The sequence below is a fragment of the Ascaphus truei genome, chromosome 19 (assembly GCF_040206685.1).
Source record: "Ascaphus truei isolate aAscTru1 chromosome 19, aAscTru1.hap1, whole genome shotgun sequence".
Taxonomy (NCBI): domain Eukaryota; kingdom Metazoa; phylum Chordata; class Amphibia; order Anura; family Ascaphidae; genus Ascaphus; species Ascaphus truei.
In genome coordinates, this window is record NC_134501.1 from 22,868,854 (window position 1) to 22,892,084 (window position 23,231).

Consider the following 23,231-nt stretch of genomic DNA (forward strand, 5'->3'; position numbering starts at 1 on the left):
CACACACAGAGGCACACACAGAGGCACACACAGACACACACACACACATATATGTGTATTGGAGGAAGTACAGTATAATAAACAACTAAACAAAATTACCCGTCTGCACTTGAGATGAGGCGCGGTTATTGAGGACAGTCACTTTACGTTAAAAGTACTTTAATGAGGTAACAATATTCACCTAAAACTGCAGGTTTTTTTTACTCTGGTCACTTAGTTATTACAAAATATCTGCTGAGTTGGAGGTAAAGGAATATACACAACCGCGCCAGACTCGTACCCGAACCAGCCTCGTAACCGGGGCAGTCACGTGACAGGACCAGCCTCGTACCCGAAACAGCCTCCTAACCGGGGCAGCCTCGTGACCGGACCAGCCTCGTACCCGAACCAGCCTCGTGACCGAACCAGCCTCGTGACCGAACCAGCCTTGTACCCGGACCAGCCTCGTACCCGAACCAGCCTCCTAACCGGACCAGCCTCGTGACCGAACCAGCCTCCTAACCGGGACAGCCTCGTGAGCCCAACCAGCCTCCTAACCGGGGCAGCCTCGTGACCAAACCAGCCTCGTACCCGAACCTGACTCCTAACCGGGGCAGCCTCATGTCCGAACCAGCCTCGTGAGCCGAACCATTCTCGTGAGCCGAACCAGCCTCGTGAGCCGAACCAGCCTCGTGACCAAACCAGCCTGGTGAACCCAATTAGCCTGGTGAACCCAACCAGCCTCGTGAGCGAACCAGCATCGTACCCGAACAAGCCTCCTAGCTGGGGCAGCCTCATGAGCTGACCCAACCTCTTGTCCAAACCAGCCTCCTAACCAAGGCAGCCACGTGATCGAACCAGCCTCGTGAATGAATCAGCCTCGTGACCGAACCAGCCTGGTGAGCCTAACCAGCCTTGTAAGCCTAACCAGCCTCCTGAACCGAACTAGTCTCCTAACCGGGGCAGCCTCGTGAGCCCAACCAGCCTCGTGAGCCGAACCAGCCTCGTGTGCGAACCAGCCTCGTGAGCCGAACCAGCCTCGTGTGCGAACCAGCCTCGTGAGCCGAACCAGCCTCGTGTGCGAACCAGCCTCGTGAGCCGAACCAGCCTCGTGAGCCGAACCAGCCTCGTGAGCCGAACCAGCCTCGTGAGCCGAACCAGCCTCGTGAGCCGAACCAGCCTCGTGAGCCGAACCAGCCTCGTGAGCCGAACCAGCCTCGTGAGCCGAACCAGCCTCATACATACATACACATAGACACACACACACACAGTTGTGTGAAAAAGAAAGCACACCCTCTTTGAATTCTATGGTTTTACATAAATAACAATCATCTGTTCCTTAGCAGGTCTTAAAATTAGGTAAATACAACCTCAGATGAACAACAACACATTACATATTACACCGTGTCAAGATTTATTTAACAAAAATAAAGCCAAAATTGAGAAGCTATGTGTGAAAAACTAAGTACACCCTTACTGCTTCCATAGGAATTAAGATGCTAAGTAGCAGACAGGTGCTACTAATCAAATGCCCTTGATTAATTGATCATCAGCAAGTGTAACCACCTCTATAAAAGCCGAAGTTTTAGCAGTTTGCTGGTCTGGAGCATTCAGGTGTGTGTTAACACAATGCCAAAGAGGAAAGACATCAGCAATGATCTTAGAGAATCAATTGTTGCTGCCCATCAATCTGGGAAGGGTTATAAGGCCATTTCCAAACAATTTAAAGTCCATCATTCTACAGTGAGAAAGATTATTCAAAAGTGGAAAACATTCAAGACAGTTGCCAATCTTCCCAGGAGCGGACGTCCCAGCAAATTCACCCCAAGGTCTGACGATACAGGGCTCAGAGAAATTGCAAAATACCCAAGAGTTACATCTCAGACTCTAAAAGCCTCAGTTAGCATGTTAAATGTTAAAGTTCATGACAGTACAATTAGAAAAAGACTGAACAAGTATGATTTGTTTGGAAGGGTTGCCAGGAGAAAGCCTCTTCTCTCTAATAAGAACATGGCAGCACGGCTTAGGTTTGCAAAGTTGCATCTGAACAAACTACAAGACTTCTGAAACAATGTCCTTTGGACAGACGAGAGGCAGGGGGTGGAGGGGGGGGGGGCATGTACCGGCAGCGGGGGAGATGTACTAATGGGGATGACGGGGTTGGCGCTCCTGTGATGCGCTGTCGGTGCGGGAGGAGGAGGAGCGCCACTGCAGCAGCTCAGTGGTGAGGAGCCAGGGCCGGTGTGACGGGGATTCAAGACAGGGTTAGGACGTCGGCGGAGCGGGTTTTTTACGTCACTTGACATCAGCTGCGCCGGGCCCGGGTGTGATGGGCAGGAGGCAGGCGGGAGACCTGTGACCGGCGCGCAGCAGAGTGAGGAGGGGGAGGGAATCACAGTGTGGTGCAGGTACAGGGGGGGACATCACAGTGTGGTGCAGGTACAGGAGGTGGACATCACAGTGGGGTGCAGGTACAGGGGGGGACATCACAGTGGGGTGCAGGTACAGGGGGGGACATCAGTGTGGTGCAGGTACATGGGGACACATCATAGTGTGGTGCAGGTACAGGGGGGGACACATCACAGTGTGGTGCAGGTACAGGGGGAGGGAATCACAGTGTGGTGCAGATAAAGGGGGGACACATTACAGTGTGGTGCAGATAAAGGGGGGACACATCACAATGTGGTGCAGGTACAGGGGGGACACATCATAGTGTGGTGCAGGTACAGGGGGGGGGACATCACAGTGTGGTGCAGGTACATGGGGGGGCGTGTCCTTGCCTGGATCGGGGCTGTGTGTCTCTGTATGTGAGATGTGCGGGGGGGGGGGGCGGTTGGGGGAAGGGAGATGTACCAGCGGGGCGAGGAGGAGCTGTGCCGGCAGCAGGGGGGGAGGGGGGGGGCGGGGACATGTATTCAATATTACATTCCCCGGGTGAAGCCGGGCACAAAAACTAGTATATATATATATATATGTAAAACACAAACAGAAGCGCAAGCTCCATAGCATGTAACTGTTTAAACAAATGAGTGCATTTATTAAAGTCTGTAGCCCATAGGAAATGCACTTACAGGATTATAAAAAGCAACCATACGTGGGAGAGAAATCTCTGTGTGAAGACATCAACAGGGGTGGGGGAGTCTACAGGGGGCACCTGATCAGTTCGTAGCCACAACCAGCTCCTGTCACAAGCTGGCGGCGCCAGATCGCTGTAACCCTCAGTGCCTCCGCGTCCTCTGCTCCTGTATGCATCAATTGCCAGCACTTGGATGCGGCTGACTGCAACACTAGGACGCCCAGGACTCCACGTGCACGCACCCACACGCACCCTACGCGTTTCGTCACGTTTGCGCGACTTCGTCAGGGGAGAGCGCTACATAATTTTGTGTTGTTCTTTTTATATATATATATATATATATATATATATATATATATACACACAGGCAGTCCTCAGTTATCCGACACAATGAGTTACTCAAAATGGCGTTGGATAGCGTAACGTTGTAAAGCGAGTCACGTTTTCCCATAGGAACACTGTTCAAATGAAAGGTTCCGTGACTGAAGGCATTTTTAACACTAAAATACACCAAATATTTTACGCAGGCAATAAGATACGCAGCACACACATAAATCATATAGTGTATATACTGTACTTTATATATAATATAACATAATAAATATATTATATAGTATAATATAATATTATATAGTATAATATAATATTATATATATATATATACATATACGCTCTTACGACGCTTTGCAACGTTGTTTATGTGTATGTGTTTATATATATACACACACACACATACTGTAAACAACGTTGCAAAGCGTCGTAAGAGCATTGGATAAGCCGTTTTGGCGTTGTATAAATGAATATACAGTAGGTATGCATTGCATAGCGTTGGATAAGCCATTCGTTGTAAAACGAGGACTGCGTGTATGTATATATATATATATACACACACACACACATATCCGTGTTTTCAGCGTACTGAACGCATAAGATATGCTATTTGGTGGGGATGAGAGGGTGCTGCCTCCTGATATTTCTCCTTGGTGACTTCTGACCACTTCCGAGTTACTAAGCGCGCAATTCTTTTATTTCTTTGCAGGATCGTCCACAGAGGAATTAAACATGGCGGCCTCCAGGAAGCAATGACACGCCCCGGGCAGCGTGCCCGTCCTGTCCCTGGCCACCTCTTCTGCTCCGGTGACATGTCACGGTGATACTCGACGCTGACACGCAATCTACTCTTTGGGAGGGGGGGTTGGAGGAGAGTCTCGCCCTCTGCCCCCTGCGTTCTGATTGGGCGGCGCCAGTGACATCATGTAGCGGCTCCCACGCAGTGGTCACATCTGAGCTGCAATGGTTTTGCACACGACCCCGTTCCCCAGCAGCTTCCTGTCGTTTCTCCACTCCCTCTCCTGGGTGCTGATGTTCCCCTGTTACTGGCTGGGAGATCGGCTACTCGCCTCCTTCCTGCCCACCACCTACGAGAAGCGCCAACGCTCTGATGACCCCTGCTACTTCCAGGCCCTCTGCATCATCATCACCACCCCTATCTACCTGGCACTGCTGGTCTCCTCTCTCCCCTTCGCCCTCATCGGCTTCCTGGTGTGGTCGCCCCTCCAGGCCGCCCGCCGGCCATACACCTACTCCCGGCTCCAAGATAAGGCTCGGGCCAGTGGTGCCCCGCTGCTGACTGAATGGAGAGCCATAGGGGCCGGTAGGAGCTTCTGCTTTGGGAGCGCCAACGTCTGCCTCCTGCCTGACTCGTTGGCGAGGTTCACCAACCTCTTCAACACCCAGGCGCGAGCTAGGGAAATCGGGAGGAGGATACGCAACGGGGCAAGCAGGCCCCAGATAAAGATATACATAGACTCCCCCACCAACACCTCCATCAGTGCTGCCAGCTTCAGCAGCCTGGTGTCCCCACAGGGAAGCGATGCCACCCATCGAGCGGTCAACATCGGCATCAAGAGGACGACGTCCATGGAGTATAAAGGAGACAACTCCGGGGAGAACAACAGCGAGGAGGGACGGGAGGGGAGGAGCAGAGGGGACATGGGCGAAGGGGAGGACAGTCCCTGTATCATCCGCATCAGCGGTGAGGCCAGCGCCCACATCTCTGACACCGAGGCCGATTCCTTGAGTGGGCACGTGAACGTGGCATGCCTGGCCGAGACGGAACCGGACCTCCAGAAGAGCCCAACCCCCAACCACAAGCACAGGGAGGGGGACAGCGGGAGCCTGGACAGCTGCACCACCTCGCGGGAGTCACTGGTCAAGGCCCGGATGGCAGACGGAACCGTTGACCAAGGCACCATTAACAACAAGCTTCTGTACAAGGCGTCCATCATTAAGAAGGCCACAGCCCGCAAAAAGAAGCACACCGACGATATCCTGGACCACGACATCACCGCCTTCTTCCCGGCCAACCTGGACTTCCTCTGCCTGCAGGAAGTGTTCGACAAACGGGCCGCGGAGAAGTTGAAAGAGCAGCTACACTATTACTTTGAGTACGTGTTGTACGATGTGGGGGTGTACAGCTGCTTTGGCTGCTGCGGCTTTAAGTTCCTGAACAGCGGCCTTTTCTTCGCCAGCCGATACCCCATACTGGACGCTACCTATCACTGTTATCCCAACGGGAGAGGGATAGACTCGCTGGCTGCCAAGGGAGCCCTGTTCCTCAAGGTGAGCTATTGGTTAACTTCATGCTGCATTGCATAGCAATACTGTACTGAGAATGCTGCACTCTATAGCAGTGCTGAGTATGCCCAACGCATGCACTCTACAGATTGGTGGACATATCTTCCAGATGGGGAGTCTGAGACGCTGTAACTAGAATGGACAGACGGGTATAAAGCGCACTGGGGGTGATTTGCATAGATTTATTATCTCGACGTGTTAAGGTCGAGGCGAGGGTCGAAATGTCGCTATAATAAATCTATTCGTACAGCAGCATTCAGTCTGATAGACGTTATCGATCACTAAAAGTCACCCAAATGATCGTACGTAGCGCTCTTTCCTCGCTGCCGGCTTCCAGCCGTGGTGAATGTGACACATGTCGCAATGTATAATGATAACGAGTGCCACAGTTCCCTTCCACGGCCTCCCTGTTCATAGAAGAGTATAACATTCAAATCCCAACAAGCAGATCCAGAGGTCCAGTTCTGGGGGACATGTCCAAAACGCTCTAGAAAGTTTCTAGAATCCACTTTCTAAGGAATTTAAGTAAAGGATCAGGCAGGAGGAAGAGGTGACAGTCACAGTGTGCGGAGCTGGGGTACGTGTGTCTGACATGGGGGACAGTCACACTGTGCGGAGCTGGGGTACGTGTGTCTGACATGGGGGACAGTCACACTGTGCGGAGCTGGGGTACGTGTGTCAGACATGGGGGACAGTCACACTGTGCAGAGCTGGGGTACGTGTGTCAGACATGGGGGACAGTCACAGTGTGCGGAGCTGGGGTACGTGTCAGACATGGGGGACAGTCACACTGTGCGGAGCTGGGGTACGTGTGTCAGACATGGGGGACAGTCACACTGTGCGGAGCTGGGGTACGTGTCAGACATGGGGGACAGTCACACTGTGCGGAGCTGGGGTACGTGTGTCAGACATGGGGGACAGTCACACTGTGCGGAGCTGGGGTACGTGTGTCAGACATGGGGGACAGTCACACTGTGCGGAGCTGGGGTACGTGTGTCAGACATGGGGGACAGTCACACTGTGCGGCGCTGGGGTACGTGTGTCAGACATGGGGGACAGTCACACTGTGCGGAGCTGGGGTACGTGTGTCAGACATGGGGGACAGTCACACTGTGCGGAGCTGGGGTACGTGTGTCTGACATGGGGGACAGTCACACTGTGCGGAGCTGGGGTACCTGTGTCTGACATGGGGGACAGTCACACTGTGCAGAGCTGGGGTACATGTGTCAGACATGGGGGACAGTCACACCATGCGGAGCTGTGGTACGTGTGTCAGACATGGGGGACAGTCACACTGTGCGGAGCTGGGGTACCTGTGTCTGACATGGGGACAGTCACACTGTGCAGAGCTGGGGTACGTGTGTCAGACATGGGTGACAGTCACACCGTGCAGAGCTGGGGTACATGTGTCAGACATGAGGACAGTCACACCGTGCGGAGCTGGGGTACCTCTGTCAGACATGGGGGACAGTCACACCGTGCAGAGCTGGGGTACGTGTGTCAGACATGGGGGACAGTCACACCGTGCAGAGCTGGGGTACATGTGTCAGACATGAGGACAGTCACACCGTGCAGAGCTGGGGGACCTCTTTCAGACATGGGGGACAGTCACACCGTGCAGAGCTGGGGTACGTGTGTCAGACATGGGGGACAGTCACACTGTGCGGAGCTGGGGTACGTGTGTCAGACATGAGGGACAGTCACACCGTGCGGAGCTGGGGTACGTGTGTTAGACATGGGGGACAGTCACACTGTGCGGAGCTGGGGTACGTGTGTCAGACATGAGGGACAGTAACACCGTGCGGAGCTGGGGTACGTGTGTCAGACATGGGGGACAGTCACAGTGTGCGGAGCTGGGGTACGTGTGTCAGACATGATTGTCACACCGTGCGGAGCCGGGGTACGTGTGTCAGACATGGGGGACAGTCACACTGTGCAGAGCTGGCGTACGTGTGTCAGACATGGGGGACAGTCACACTGTGCGGAGCTGGGGTACGTGTGTCAGACATGGGGGACAGTCACACCGTGTGGAGCTGGGGTACGTGTGTCAGACATGGGGGACAGTCACACTGTGCGGAGCTGGGGTACATGTGTCAGACATGGGGGACAGTCACACTCTGTGTGGAGCTGGGGTACGTGTGTCTGACATGGGGGACAGTCACACTGTGCAGAGCTGGGTTACGTGTGTCAGACATGGGGGACAGTCACACTGTGCAGAGCTGGGGTACATGTGTCAGACATGGGGGACAGTCACACTGTGCGGAGCTGGGGTACATGTGTCAGACATGGGGGACAGTCACACTGTGTGGAGCTGGGGTACGTGTGTCTGACATGGGGGACAGTCACACTGTGCAGAGCTGGGTTACGTGTGTCAGACATGGGGGACAGTCACACTGTGCGGAGCTGGGGTACATGTGTCAGACATGGGGGACAGTCACACTGTGTGGAGCTGGGGTACGTGTGTCAGACATGGGGGACAGTCACACTGTGCGGAGCTGGGGTACATGTGTCAGACATGGGGGACAGTCACACTGTGTGGAGCTGGGGTACGTGTGTCTGACATGGGGGACAGTCACACTGTGCAGAGCTGGGTTACGTGTGTCAGACATGGGGGACAGTCACACTGTGCGGAGCTGGGGTACGTGTGTCTGACATGGGGACAGTCACACCGTGCGGAGCTGGGGTACGTGTGTCAGATATGGGGGACAGTCACACTGTGCAGAGCTGGGGTACGTGTGTCTGACATGGGGGACAGTCACACTGTGCAGAGCTGGGGTACGTGTGTCAGATATGGGGGACAGTCACACTGTGCAGAGCTGGGGTACGTGTGTCTGACATGGGGGACAGTCACACCGTGCAGAGCTGGGGTACGTGTGTCTGACATGGGGGACAGTCACACTGAGATTGCGACAGTACGTGAGATTGCGCTGATCTTGCTGACCTTGACGAGTGTCTGGATGTGCTGGAGCGCTGCGATGCGGTCTCTAGGAGGAGCTCTTTTCTCTCGCTTTGGGCGTCTGTGATGGCGGTTCGCACGCGGCCGTCACGTGTCAAGTCAATATTGTGCTGTAAGTCCCTTTCTTACAGGCTTTCGACGGTATTAGCCCTGGCAAAGTAAGTGACGTATGCCTCTGAACGTGCGCAGGGTAAGGTGAGATGGTAATTCCTCACTGTCAGGCTGTGCAGAGGGTGAACTCAAACAGAAAAAGGCAATCAAGGTTCTGGGTATAGTGTAGCTGCTTGCTTGTACTGCTGCAGGCTGTGTGCAGTGTAAACTGCTTGCTGTTTGTAAGGCTTTTGCTGTAGAAAGTCTGTGCTCTTTGGTATAAAGCCTGCTGCTCTGTCTGGGGTGCAGAGACTATTCCTTTATTGCATAAGGGTTGTGAGTAGCCGTTCCTGTGTATCCCCAAGACACACGGTCTTCTTTTCACTATTCTGGATCCAGGGTCATGTCTGGGGTATGAATGAACCCAGCTAGCTTCAACTCAGCCCTCTGTACAAAGCACAACAAGTCCTATATATTTTCTTCACTTTATTTAGGAAAGCAGCAATAAAAAACAGGCACTTGTGGATAAGATGTTTGTGTTGGAAAGGTGTATCTCCGTGGGTGCTTTGTAGTAAGGGCAGGTGAAAAGAATTGGCCTTGTCATAGGGGTGTAACATGAATGTACTCACTCTGCCAATGTCAGGAAGTAAAAGACAGTGATTACTGCTTGTGACACAGGGATAGGGATCAGGCTATACTAACTGTCAGCAGGGACAGGGGGGAATGGGGAAGCCCATTAACTTGGAGGACTGGAGATGTTGCCAGGGCAACCAGGGGTGTGACAGACTGGAAGGAAAAAAGGCTACATAATGTATCCATTCCATCTGCACTGGGAGTGAACTGCAAGGAAAGTAACATCCAAATACAGCTAGCAGGGGGAACTGCCAAGGAAAGGAGGGGGGGAGGAGGTGAAACAGAGGAGGCAGAAATGGGTATTTCTGTTCCATGACAACAAGGGAAATCCTGCAGCAGGTTACTCACAGGGGAAAATCCTGCAGCAGGTTACTCACAGGGGAAAATCCAGCAGCAGGTTACTCACAGGGGAAAATCCAGCAACAGGTTACTCACAGGGGAGACTCCCGCAGCAGGTTACTCACAGGGGAGACTCCCGCAGCAGGATACTCACAGGGGAAAATCCTGCAGCAGGTTACTCACAGGGGAAAATCCAGCAGCAGGTTACTCACAGGGGAAAATCCAGCAGCAGGTTACTCACAGGGGAGACTCCCGCAGCAGGATAATCACAGGGGGAAATCCTGCAGCAGGTTACTCACAGGTTACTCACAGGGGAAAATCCTGCAGCAGGTTACTCACAGGGGAAAATCCAGCAGCAGGTTACTCACAGGGGAAAATCCAGCAGCAGGTTACTCACAGGGGAAAATCCAGCAGCAGGTTACTCACAGGGGAGACTCCCGCAGCAGGATAATCACAGGGGGAAATCCTGCAGCAGGTTACTCACAGGTTACTCACAGGGGAAAATCCTGCAGCAGGTTACTCACAGGGGAAAATCCCACAGCAGGTTACTCACAGGGGGAAAATCCCGCAGCAGGTTACTCACAGGGGAAAATCCTGCAGCAGGTTACTCACAGGGGAAAATCCTGCAGCACGTTACTCACAGGTTACTCACAGGGGAAAATCCCGCAGCAGGTTACTCACGGGAAAATCCTGCAGCAGGTTACTCACAGGTTACTCACAGGGGAAAATCCTGCAGCAGGTTACTCACAGGGGAAAATCCCGCAGCAGGTTACTCACAGGGGAAAATCCAGCAGCAGGTTACTCACAGGTTACTCACAGGGGAAAATCCCGCAGTAGGTTACTCACAGGGGAAAATCCCGCAGCAGGATACTCACAGGGGAAATCCCGCAGCAGGTTACTCACAGGTTACTCACAGGGGAAAATCCCGCAGCAGGTTACTCACAGGGGAAAATCCCGCAGCAGGATACTCACTGGGAAATCCCGCAGCAGGTTACTCACAGGGGAAAATCCTGCAGCAGGTTACTCACAGGGGGGAAATCCTGCAGCAGGTTACTCACAGGTTACGCACAGGGGAAAATCCTGCAGTAGGTTACTCACAGGGGAAAATCCCGCAGCAGGTTACTCACAGGTTACTCACAGGGGAAAATCCTGCAGCAGGTTACTCACAGGTGAAAATCCTGCAGCAGGTTACTCACAGGTTACTCACAGGGGAAAATCCTGCAGCAGGTTACTCACAGGTTACTCACAGGCGAAAATCCTGCAGCAGGTTACTCACAGGTTACTCACAGGGGAAAATCCTGCAGCAGGTTACTCACAGGGAAAATTCCGCAGCAGGTTACTCACAGGGAAAATCCTGCAGCAGGCTACTCACAGGTTACTCACAGGGGAAAATCCTGCAGCAGGTTACTCACAGGGGAAAATCCCACAGCAGGTTACTCACAGGGGGAAAATCCCGCAGCAGGTTACTCACAGGGGAAAATCCTGCAGCAGGTTACTCACAGGGGAAAATCCTGCAGCACGTTACTCACAGGTTACTCACAGGGGAAAATCCCGCAGCAGGTTACTCACAGGGGAAAATCCTGCAGCAGGTTACTCACAGGTTACTCACAGGGGAAAATCCTGCAGCAGGTTACTCACAGGGGAAAATCCCGCAGCAGGTTACTCACGGGAAAATCCAGCAGCAGGTTACTCACAGGTTACTCACAGGGGAAAATCCCGCAGCAGGTTACTCACAGGGGAAAATCCCGCAGCAGGATACTCACAGGGGAAATCCCGCGGCAGGTTACTCACAGGGGAAAATCCTGCAGCAGGTTACTCACAGGGGGGAAATCCTGCAGCCGGTTACTCACAGGTTACGCACAGGGGAAAATCCTGCAGTAGGTTACTCACAGGGGAAAATCCCGCAGCAGGTTACTCACAGGGGAAAATCCTGCAGCAGGTTACTCACAGGTTACTCACAGGCGAAAATCCTGCAGTAGGTTACTCACAGGTTACTCACAGGGGAAAATCCTGCAGCAGGTTACTCACAGACGAAAATCCTGCAGCAGGTTACTCACAGGTTACTCACAGGGGAAAATCCTGCAGCAGGTTACTCACAGGTTACTCACAGGCGAAAATCCTGCAGTAGGTTACTCACAGGTTACTCACAGACGAAAATCCTGCAGCAGGTTACTCACAGACGAAAATCCTGCAGCAGGTTACTCACAGGTTACTCACAGGGGAAAATCCTGCAGCAGGTTACTCACAGGGAAAATTCCGCAGCAGGTTACTCACAGGGAAAATCCTGCAGCAGGTTACTCACAGGTTACTCACAGGGGTAAATCCCGCAGCAGGTTACTCACAGGGGAAAATCCCGCAGCCGGTTACTCACAGGGGAAAATCCTGCAGCAGGTTACTCACAGGGGGAAATCCTGCAGCAGGTTACTCACAGGGGAAAATCCCGCAGCAGGTTACTCACAGGGGAAAATCCTGCAGCACGTTACTCACAGGGGAAAATCCTGCAGCAGGTTACTCACAGGGGAAAATCCCGCAGCAGGTTACTCACAGGGGAGACTCCCGCAGCAGGTTACTCACAGGGGAAAATTCTGCAGCACGTTACTCACAGGTTACTCACAGGGGAAATCCCGCAGCAGGTTACTCACAGGGGAGACTCCCGCAGCAGGTTACTCACAGGGGGAAATCCTGCAGCAGGTTACTCACAGGGGAAAATCCTGCAGCAGGTTACTCACAGGTTACTTACATGTTCTGGTGCTGCCCAGCCTGGCAGAAATATACAGGCCGGGTAATTACTCCCTCGTTAGAGGTCCAGACATAATGAAACCTGTCAGGACGGTAGACTGATATCGCGACACACACCAAGCAGAGGATATAACATGCTAGGAAAACGCTCTTTTTCTGCCGTCTTTCAAATAGCGAAAGATATGGAAACAAGTCGATTGAAAGTCGTCGCACTGGGAAACCTTCCAAAGTAGTGGTACTCTGGGTGTGTAAATAATAAGTAGTGGTACTCTGGGTGTGTAAATACTAAGTAGTGGTACTCTGGGTGTGTAAATAATAAGTAGTGGTACTCTGGGTGTGTAAATAATAAGTAGTGGTACTCTGGGTGTGTAAATAATAAGTAGTGGTACTCTGGGTGTGTAAATAATAAGCAGTGGTACTCTGGGTGTGTAAATAATAAGCAGTGGTACTCTGGGTGTGTAAATAATAAGCAGTGGTACTCTGGGTGTGTAAATAATAAGCAGTGGTACTCTGGGTGTGTAAATAATAAGCAGTGGTACTCTGGGTGTGTAAATAATAAGCAGTGGTACTCTGGGTGTGTAAATAATAAGCAGTGGTACTCTGGGTGTGTAAATAATAAGCAGTGGTACTCTGGGTGTGTAAATAATAAGCAGTGGTACTCTGGGTGTGTAAATAATAAGCAGTGGTATTCTGGGTGTGTAAATAATAAGCAGTGGTCATCTGGGTGTGTAAATAATAAGTAGTGGTACTCTGGGTGTGTAAATACTAAGTAGTGGTACTCTGGGTGTGTAAATAATAAGTAGTGGTACTCTGGGTGTGTAAATAATAAGTAGTGGTACTCTGGGTGTGTAAATAATAAGTAGTGGTACTCTGGGTGTGTAAATAATAAGCAGTGGTACTCTGGGTGTGTAAATAATAAGCAGTGGTACTCTGGGTGTGTAAATAATAAGCAGTGGTACTCTGGGTGTGTAAATAATAAGCAGTGGTATTCTGGGTGTGTAAATAATAAGTAGTGGTACTCTGGGCCCCATAGCACCATCACACCCCGGCCCCTGATTGAAGCCACTTGTGGAACACGTGACAGAACACGTGACCGAGCACAGACGGAGGCGTGTCAGAATGAGGACATGTGTTAACCCCTCGGTTCCCACACACGCGTGCAGCGCGTTGAAGGGTTAATCTCCGCCGCCTGCTCACTGCTTGGTTTCTGCGTTCTCCTCAGGTACAGGTGGGAAACTCCCCTCAGGACCAAAGAATTGTGGGATACGTCTCGTGCACTCACCTGCATGCTCTGGAAGGTATGTGGTTAACCCGTTCAGTGCCGGAACATCATGCATAGTGTGTAATAAAAAGGCACCGATCCTTTCAAAACTGCAGTCCCTCTGTGCGTGTCTGCATACCCCTCCCACTCACTCACTGCCAGACATACAGTGCACTCCACACTCACTCACTGCCAGACGTACAGTGCACTCTCCACTCACTCACTGCCAGACATACAGTGCACTCCCCACTCACTGCCAGACATACATTGCACTCCCCACTCACTGCCAGATGTACAGTGCACTCTCCACTCACTGAAAGATGTACAGTGCACTCTCCAATCACTGCCAGATGTACAGTGCAGTCCACACTCACTCACTGCCAGACGTACAGTGCACTCTCCACTCACTCACTGCCAGACGTACAGTGCACTCTCCACTCACTCACTGCCAGATGTACAGTGCTGTCCACACTCACTGCTAGATGTACAGAGCAGTCCACACTCACTCACTGCCAGATGTACAGTGCTCTCCACACTCACTGCCAGATGTACAGTGCAGTCCACACTCACTCACTGCCAGACGTACAGTGCAGTCCACACTCACTCACTGCCAGATGTACAGTGCTCTCCACACTCACTCCAGATGTACAGTGCACTCCCCACTCACTGCCAGACATACAGTGCACTCCGCACTCACTCACTGCAAGATGTACAGTGCCGTCCCCTCACTGCCAGATGTACAGTGCACTCCCCACTCACTGCCAGACATACAGTGCACTCCCCACTCACTCACTGCCAGACATACAGTGCACTCCCCACTCACTCACTGCCAGACATACAGTGCACTCCGCACTCACTCACTGCAAGATGTACAGTGCAGTCCCCACTCACTGCCAGATGTACAGTACACTCCCCACTCACTCACTGCCAGAGGTACATGGCACCCCCCACTCACTCACTGCCAGAGGTACAGGGCACCCCCCACTCACTTCCGCCTCCCCTCACCTCCCCCACGTGTTACAGGTCCCTCTGTCACTAAGGGGGTTACGTGTCCCTGAGGTGACCTCTCCCCTGTCCCTCCCAGGGGACGCGACGATCCGGAGTGAGCAGTTGGACCTGCTGCAGAACTGGGCGTCCGACTTCCGCAAATCTACCTCCTCCTCCAGCGCGGCCAACCCGGAGGAGCTGGTGGCCTTCGATGTCGTCTGCGGGGACCTCAACTTCGACAACTGCTCGTCAGGTATGCGGAGCCCCGGATATGGGGGGGGAGGGGCGATTCACCCCTTCCCTGGGTTACATGTCTGTGCCACGCCAAGCAGCGAACACGCAGTCACTGTCATACTGCGCTCTCTCACATAAAGCTGCCTTTGTGCAAAATCTGGCTTTTCTAAATTCAGCCCCGTTACTTGCAGAACTGCCGCATTCGAGTAAAAAAAAAGTGCCGTTTTGAAAGGTTGCACCCGCCATCTTTATTCAAAATGGCGTCCAATTGGATCCAAAGACCGACTGAAACCTGCGCCTTGATCTCAGGAACCATCATGTAAACTTTGATTACGATATCTTAAGCGGTGTCCCAATGCCCAGCGACCAGACAGACAGACAGACAGACAACTTTCCAACATATATAGTGGATTTTATTAAAGGGCCACGGGAGGGAGGGGGGGGGGGGAGGGAGTGCACCTGAAACTCGCTGTCTAGGGGTGATCTTTCACTCTGATTTTTCCTTCGTTCGTCACATACAGTCCCTCAGAGAGTCCTGCCGGCTCCACCTACAAAATATCGCCCACTTACGCCCTTTTCTCACTCATGATGCAGCTAAAATGCTCCTTCACTCACCCATCCTCTCCCGCCTTGACTACTGCCACCTTCTCCTAGCATTTTCCGTGTCCGTCTGTCCCCTCTCTAACCCACGCAAACTGCTGCTGCCAGGCTCACCCCCTGTGCCTCACTCGCCGCTCCGCTCCTGCTGCTCAGCCCCGTGGGGACCAGCTGTGCGCCTGGACCAATCTCCCCCCTATCCAACCCCCTACACCCCCCCCCAAAACCTGAATGGCTTCAGCTGTCACACTGGGCCCTGCTCTCACCTGAGCCGCACCGTATCCTACAATGAGCAGCCCCCTTACCTTCTTGTTTCAACATTGTCACTAGAGTGTGAGCTCTCAGGATCAGGGCCTCATTCCCTCTCTGTATCGGGTGGCGCACGTTTGTATATACCTGTTTATGTAATCTATATAACGCTGTACACTCCGTTGTACTGCGCTACGAACTATGTTGGCACTTTTACAAAGAAACAATAATAATAATAATAATAATAATAATAATGTGTTTGTTCTGGTGCAGAGGACAAGCTGGAGCAGCAACACTCCCTGTTTACACACTACAAGGACCCGTGTCGGCTCAGCCCCGGGGAGGAGAAGCCGTGGGCAATAGGTGAGCGATGTGTGCATGTTCTGCCAGCGCCACCTGCAGGCAGCACTGAGTACTGGCAGAGGAGGCGTGACGGATAAAACAGAACTAGGACGGTCAGTGACCGGGACTGCAGGGGGGTTGTGAAAATCCCTGGTTACTGAAGGGGTGTTAGATGCATGAAGCAGCCTTCCAGCAGAGGTGGGGGAATGTCGGGTGAGTCGCATGAGGATTTAAATAGAGAAAAATACAAATGTAAGGGTGGGGGTTAGATGGGAAAAGGAGTCCGCGTCTGATGTCCGTTTCTCTGACTCTTCGAGCCTCAGAACGGGCTGGGGGGGGGGGGGGGGGAATTAGTTTTACCGCAGCGGTGGTTATGGGGAGATGCCGTGTGAAGTCCACAAGTTCTGGGCTTTGTCTGCAGGTGCCAATCAGAACCAGAGCCAGAGTAATTCAGGGAGTGTGACACAGTGCCACGTTCGCAGCAGCAGAGGGGCAAAACGTGGCATGGGATGGGTGTAATGGGGGTGTCTGTCTCTGCAGGGACCCTACTGGACCCAGACGGCCTGTACGACGAGGAGATCTGCACCCCGGATAACCTGCAGAAGTGAGACATATATACAGATTTATTTGTAAAGCACCAACACATTCCGCAGCGCGGTACAACGCAGGTGCAGAGATATATACAGTCACATAGACGTAAGGACTCGCAGACACAGAAGGTTATGAGGCCCTGATCCTGAGAGCTTACTCTCTACAGGGATACAAGGGAAGTGTTGAAACACAAGGTAAAGTGGGACGGAGTATACGTCAGGAGTATCGTCCAGCCCGACAGCTGATCCCATTAAGGTTTGGGGGGTGCGGATGTTAGGGGGTGTTAGATGGCATGGAGATTAACCCAGCCGCACAGCTGACACCCATATGGTTGGGGTGGAGGGATGTTAGGGGTACGTCAGACTCCCTTGAAAAGGTGTTTTCGGGGAGTTTTTAACTGTTTGAATGCTGGGGGAGAATTACATATATACATTGCGGTGTGAGCAGCACACGCAGCCTTTTCTTCGCCTCCTACACACGCGGTGACGGTGAAAATGAACCGTGGGGTGATCGTTTGGAATGAACACGCTGCAGTATAAAGAAATACTGAATGTAGTCACGACTTGCCCACAGAACAGAGGCACCACAGGGGTTCTGTGACCCACCGCGATCTGTTATTCTTCTAATCCTCTCCAAAAAGCAGCCCCCCCTCCCCACTGAGGGAGGTCTCCTCTGTGGGGGCATCTCGTAGGGGTGGGGGGAGTCTTTATTCCCGCTGCTCTGCACAAGGAGAATGTTGCTATGGGGGGGGAGTGCAGGTAATAAGTGTCCCCTCTCTTCCCCGCAGGGTCCTGGAGAACGAGGAGGGGCGCAAGGAGTATTTAGTGTTTCCCACCAGCAAGAACCACTGTCCCAACCAGAAGGGCAGGAAGCTGCCGCTGAAGGGCAGCGGCCGCAGGATCGATTATATATTATACACAGAGGAGGGTCTCGGCATGGAGTGGAAAGTGGTGAGTGCCGCGCGTTCACCGCGTCGCGGTTACGTGAACGTCTCGCGCAGTCTGTCAGAGCCCTGCGGAAAGCTACACGTTACTCTGACCTGTGCCGGGTCTCCCTCGGGCTTTGTGTCCGAGAGGTCATTCATTGTCAGTCTAGAAACCCCTGCACGCGCGTGTGCGCGCACACTTAGGCCTTGGACATGGCGTGGGAGACCGCGCTGAGCGAACACACAGCCTGAAGGCAGTTGCGGAAGCCGGAGGGGGCGCGCGTTGCGTGAGAAATCAGTTAGGCTGCGGAGGCTGAGGGAAAGCGGGTGCTTTCCCTGGCCATACGAGACGCGCCGTGGGGGCTTTCCTGGGGGCGTTCCTAGTGACGTCACGGGCGAACCGCTCACGTGACCCGTCTGTCGCGTTGAGACCTGCCTGTCTCACGCAAAGCGCGCCCGCTTCCGCGCCCACGCCGCATGGAAGCGAACACTGCCTTAAGGCAGCCTGTGCGCTCAGCGTGCGGACGCATCCGAGGCCTTAAACTGATTTCTCAACGCGACACACACGTCAAGTGAGCGGTTCGCCTAATGAGGGAACGCCCCCCACGGCCCGTCTGGTATGGCCTCCGCACGGGCTTCGGCACAATGTCCGCAGCCTTATAGAAGACTTCCCGTGCTCACGGAGAGGTCTCCGCCGGGTGACTTGTCTCCCAGGATTGACGAACCTCTCCTGGCAAACCTCCTAACAGAAACATCCCTTGTACACGAGCTCTGGGGAGCTCAGGAAACGTCTTCTGCAGAAGGTGACCCCCTCAGTCTCGGGTACAAACCGTATCTAAACTCTCAGAATAACACAAAGTATCGCAACAAAAACGCCCCTAGCCCTGCGTCGCCCGTTTCAGCGCTGCCACCCGTGTCACCGCGCCACGGTGCCCTGATATAAATGTGAGAAGCTGGATCTCCGTGGCTCCGCAGTGAATGTTGACGCGTTTCTTTGCTTCTGATTCTCATGGCCACGTCTCTCTCTCTTGTACCCTAGGAGGTGGAGGAATACAGTTTTATTACACAACTAGCCGGTCTAACGGACCACGTGCCGATCGCCATGCGGCTGACTGTCTCTACGGGAGAAGAGGAGCCGTGAGGACGACTTGTGTTAATGGCGATAGCATACAAGGCCCGGGGCGGTTAATCCCAACCTCCCCCCCACACCATCATGTCTGGAGCAAGGGAGATTTCTCCGGCGCCCTGATGGAGCCATGCGGCCCTCCACCATTTGGACTCTGTGACGGGGCAGACAGGGGGAGTGAGCTCATTGGGGCCAGTGGAGACCACAGCTGCCACGGGGACCTGCCGATGTCTTCACGTGGAACACAGAACGAGATGGGACTATACGTGAACCAGTGCCATTCTTACCAAGATGTTTTGATACCACTATATAGCACAATTTAGTTTGTAACCGTGAGATGCTGTTCAATGTTTCTTTCTTTCTTTTGCATAATCTTTGTATAACTTTAAGAAAATAAAATGAAAAAAAGAAACCATTACCCCAGGGGGGGGCTCAACTCCAGCCCCCAAGCACCCCCCAACCCCTCAACTAGGTTTGCCAGGCGGCTTCTCCAAAAATACTGGACTCAATGGTGAAAGGTGCGTCAGGTCACTATGTCCAGGGAGGTAATACCGGACACGTACATGTCCAGTATTACAGCACCTCTCATTTTATACTGGACAGAGTATCCAAATACAGGACAGTCCGGTTCAATACTGGACACCTGGCAACCCTACCCTCAACAGGTCAGGTTTTCAGGATATCCCAGCTTCAGCACAGGTGGCTCAATCAGAGGCTCAGTCTTCGACTGAGCCTCTGATTGAGCCACCTGTGCTGAAGCAGGGACTGATTAAGCCACCTGTGCTGAAGCAGGGATATCCTGAAAACCTAACCTGTCGGGGGGGGGGGGGGGGGTATTGAGGGCATAAGTTGAGTCCCCCCGCTCTTTCCCTTTCCCATTTGTAGGCGCTTGTAGTGTTGGCCGGTCCCACTAGCATGCGTTATAATTGCATGAGGCCGCAGCGTGAAGAAAAAGCCAGTTTTACCGGACTCGCGAGAGGAAGAAAAACACAAACAAGCGAAGACTAGTTAAGAAAAAAAAACAATGTTTTCTCGATGAGCTAATCTCTCTTTTTTTTTTATAACGGTTTTGCAGTATTTTCCTTCATTTCTTTCCCCCCGATCATTATAGAAAGTGCACAATAAAATATCACTCTGCTTTTATTAACTCCCGAATACCTGGGACCGTTAGAGCATTGTGCTCACCTGTCGGTGCGGGCGAGAGACGCGGTGACAAGCCACGGTGAGGGGGGGAGGGGTAATTGCAGTGGGACAGATGGCAGTGTTTACGTGGGATGGGGAGGAGGGCACATTACACGGTTATATGAATCAGTGTCAATATTTGCCATCATATAAATGCATTTTAGGCTAGAGCACCAATGCACTTTACGTGGTTCCATAAAAAGGTGGCAGGGCGTGGAAAATTTCTGCCCACTTTTAAATGATAGTGGCACGGTCTTCTGATTTTTCCAAAGCGGGTTGAACTAAAGATGAAGTCCGTTCTCCCTTACATCCTGGGAACGAAATCCCGCACGCTGTCCGTCCTGGAACCAGGTCATTATACAAGTGTCCCGCTGTCTGCTGCCTGGAGGAGGCTGCATGTATTTCTTTGAAATCTACCGGTAAAGTGTGTTGGTAATGAACGGTGCCGAATAAATACGGCCTAATATAGGGAGCGAGTCCCAATGTCCCCGCGCACACCGGGGTGCAGCAGGAAGGGGTGAGATAAATACCCCATGTCATACTTGTTACATTATCTGCAGGGAGTTATTTCTCATTGTTATCAACGTTAGTGCAGGGGACTGGCCAACCCCAGCCCTCCAGGACCACCAACAGCTCAGGTGTGGAGGATGTCCCTGCTTCAGCACAGGTGGCTCAATCAATGACTGCACCACCTGTGCTGAAGCAGGGATAGCCTGAAAACCTGATCTGTTGATGGCCCCATGAGGACTGGTTGGCCAGTCCTGATTTAGTGTAGGGTTCATTAACCCCTTTCCTGCCACGTTATATGTTTCTGGCAGGGAATTGTAGTGCAGTGCCGAGTATCTCATGCTCCTCAATCAGCTTAAAAAAGGTGGGGGGGGGTGGGGGGGGGGGTTGGGGGGTGGGAGTTCTTGTCGTCACCTTTCCTCCGTCATCCTGAGCGCACAAGGAATCGGATTCTCGCATCTCACTGGAACATCAGGAGTCTGACGATTTGCCAAAAACACCATGAGGAATAGAAACTGCTCCTGCTCAATAATATACAACAAGCCCAGTAAGGCGAGCTCAGATCTCCACCCCCGGGGGACTCTGCTGTGACATCTGCCAGCGCTCCGCTCACTGCCGACGACCCAATGCATTCCACTCACCGCCGACGATCCAATGCGTTCCCCTCACCATCGACACCCCAATGCATTCCGCTCACCGCCGACGACCCAACGTGTTCTGCTCACCGCCGACGACCCAACGCGTTCTGCTCACCGCCGACGACCCAACGCGTTCCGCTCACCACCGACGACCCAACGCGTTCCCCAAGATGGCGTTCGGCATCAAGAGGAACATTTGATAGATGCGCAATATACACTAATAAATCACTGCTGAATTAGGCAAAAGTAATTTGAACCATTTAGAAATATATAAAATCCTAATCAAAATATACTAGGTGTAATCCAGAACCTAGCAAATTCATTCCCACGGTTTTAAATGATCATTTTATATACACACGGAAATTACACCCACTTTTAAGTAATTGTCCTAAGATCTTTATGAAAATGCAATTTTTCCAAAACACGGGCTTACAGTATTTGGCAAAAAATAAGATACTATAGGACAGCAGTGCGCAAACTGGGGGGCGCGAGACTGCCGACGGGGGGAGCGGGGTTTACAGAGGCCCTGCGCGCTTCCCGCAGGCACTTAAATTAAGTGCCGGGGGAGCTGCAGGGCCTCTGTAAACCTTACTTACCTAGGCTCCGGCGGCTTCCTTCCTGCGTCGCCATGGCAACGCGACGTCAAAATGACGCCGCGAGGTCATGTGACGTCACGTTGCTATGGCAACGTGACGTCATGACGCCGGAGCGCAGGTAAAAGTTGGGGTTAGGGGGGGCGCGGGAGTGAGGGGACCGCCGGCAGGGGGGCGCAGGGAAAAAAGTTTGCGCCCCCCTGCTATAGGACATTGAACACATAGCTAGATAGATCTCTGTTTACATTTGCACTGTGTGCTCATTTCCATGTCATTACCCAGAATCCCTAGCTGCAGGGGAAGCAGTGTCTGCTGAGAGCTAATGGGGAAGGGCAGGGTTGCAGACCTGTCTGAGACACGGGAATCTGCTTTATATTTATACACACGGACATGATTGCTATCTCTCTCATATATATCAATCAAACACCTCCACTGCTCCCTATAATATGCATCCTGTGATCCATAGAACCTGCCCACATATTAATACAAAGACCTATATTGATTCAAAATACTTTGGGGCATCGAGGTTTCTCCACAAAGCTGCAGAATTGGTAAAAGTATTAATTATTCTCTTCAACATGTTAACGATTTCACATCTAGGTAAACACAGCCCCCATGGGCATTCGGAAACTGTAGATAACTTTCTCAGTTTAAGGCCAAAATTCGATGTTTTGGTGGCTGTTAAATAAAACCCAACAGCAGCACAAAGAAAAGTGTCATTTTGAGCAGGTTTGGCAGGGAAATTTGGGGTTTTTTGCAGCTTTAAGGGCAGTTTCTGTAATTACGATATTTGGTTAGATAAATTCCTCCTGGGAAACCGCCATATGGTCTCAGAAACGATAAATAACAAGACAGGCGAGAGGACGGATTTTAATATTCAAACACTCCGCGCCCACACAGCCCATCTGTTTGAAAACATTCCGAGTTTGATGTTTGATACGCTGGAGACTTCCTGAAGGCGGAGATCGTCTAAACCGCGTTATTGCGGAAAAGGTCAGGGAGAAACGTGCTCAGTACGCGCACGACAAGTTCCAGATTGCCACACAATCCCCAAGGCTGAAAATCGCAGCCGCGCTACACAAACGTGGACAGGGAATTCCAGCGCTGAGGAGCTTGCAATCGGTGGGGCGGATACAGCGTGTGAATGAAACGGTAACAGCCGGGTTATGAATATTATTTTCTTAGGATGGGAAACAGCCAGAAAAATAACACAAACTGGCAGAAGAATAAGTGCACGCTCAGGGGAGTGGTGTAATGAGAGAACTCCCCCCCCCCCCCCCACATACCGATGACACATGGAAACCCAAGACCCCTCCCCCCCCATCTCGATGCCACATGAAACCTGAGCCCCCCAAACCGACGACATGTGGGGACCGGAGTCTTCCCCCATACTGATGACATGTGGGAACCTGAGATCCCCACCCCATACCGTTGACACGTGGGAACCCGAGAACCCCCCATCCCGATGACATGTGGGAACCTGAGACTCACCCCATCCCCCCCCCCCCCATCCCGACGACACGCGGGAACCCAAGATCCCACACAGATAT

The 23,231-nt window shown here is 52.5% G+C and overlaps 1 protein-coding gene across 3 annotated transcripts in view; it reads left to right on the plus strand.

Annotated features, from left to right (window-relative positions):
* Positions 1–19,908, plus strand: part of SMPD3 (sphingomyelin phosphodiesterase 3) — a 107,244-nt gene extending 87,336 nt beyond the window's left edge. For all 3 annotated transcript variants that reach the window (XM_075576921.1, XM_075576922.1, XM_075576923.1), the window contains 7 exons: positions 4,095–5,677; positions 13,672–13,747; positions 14,795–14,950; positions 16,051–16,140; positions 16,660–16,723; positions 17,498–17,660; positions 18,675–19,908. In XM_075576921.1, the coding sequence (XP_075433036.1) occupies positions 4,349–5,677; positions 13,672–13,747; positions 14,795–14,950; positions 16,051–16,140; positions 16,660–16,723; positions 17,498–17,660; positions 18,675–18,776 (1,980 nt within the window). In that variant the 5' untranslated portion in view covers positions 4,095–4,348 and the 3' untranslated portion in view covers positions 18,777–19,908. The remainder of the gene's footprint in view (positions 1–4,094; positions 5,678–13,671; positions 13,748–14,794; positions 14,951–16,050; positions 16,141–16,659; positions 16,724–17,497; positions 17,661–18,674) is intronic.
* Positions 19,909–23,231: the final 3,323 nt, after the last annotated feature.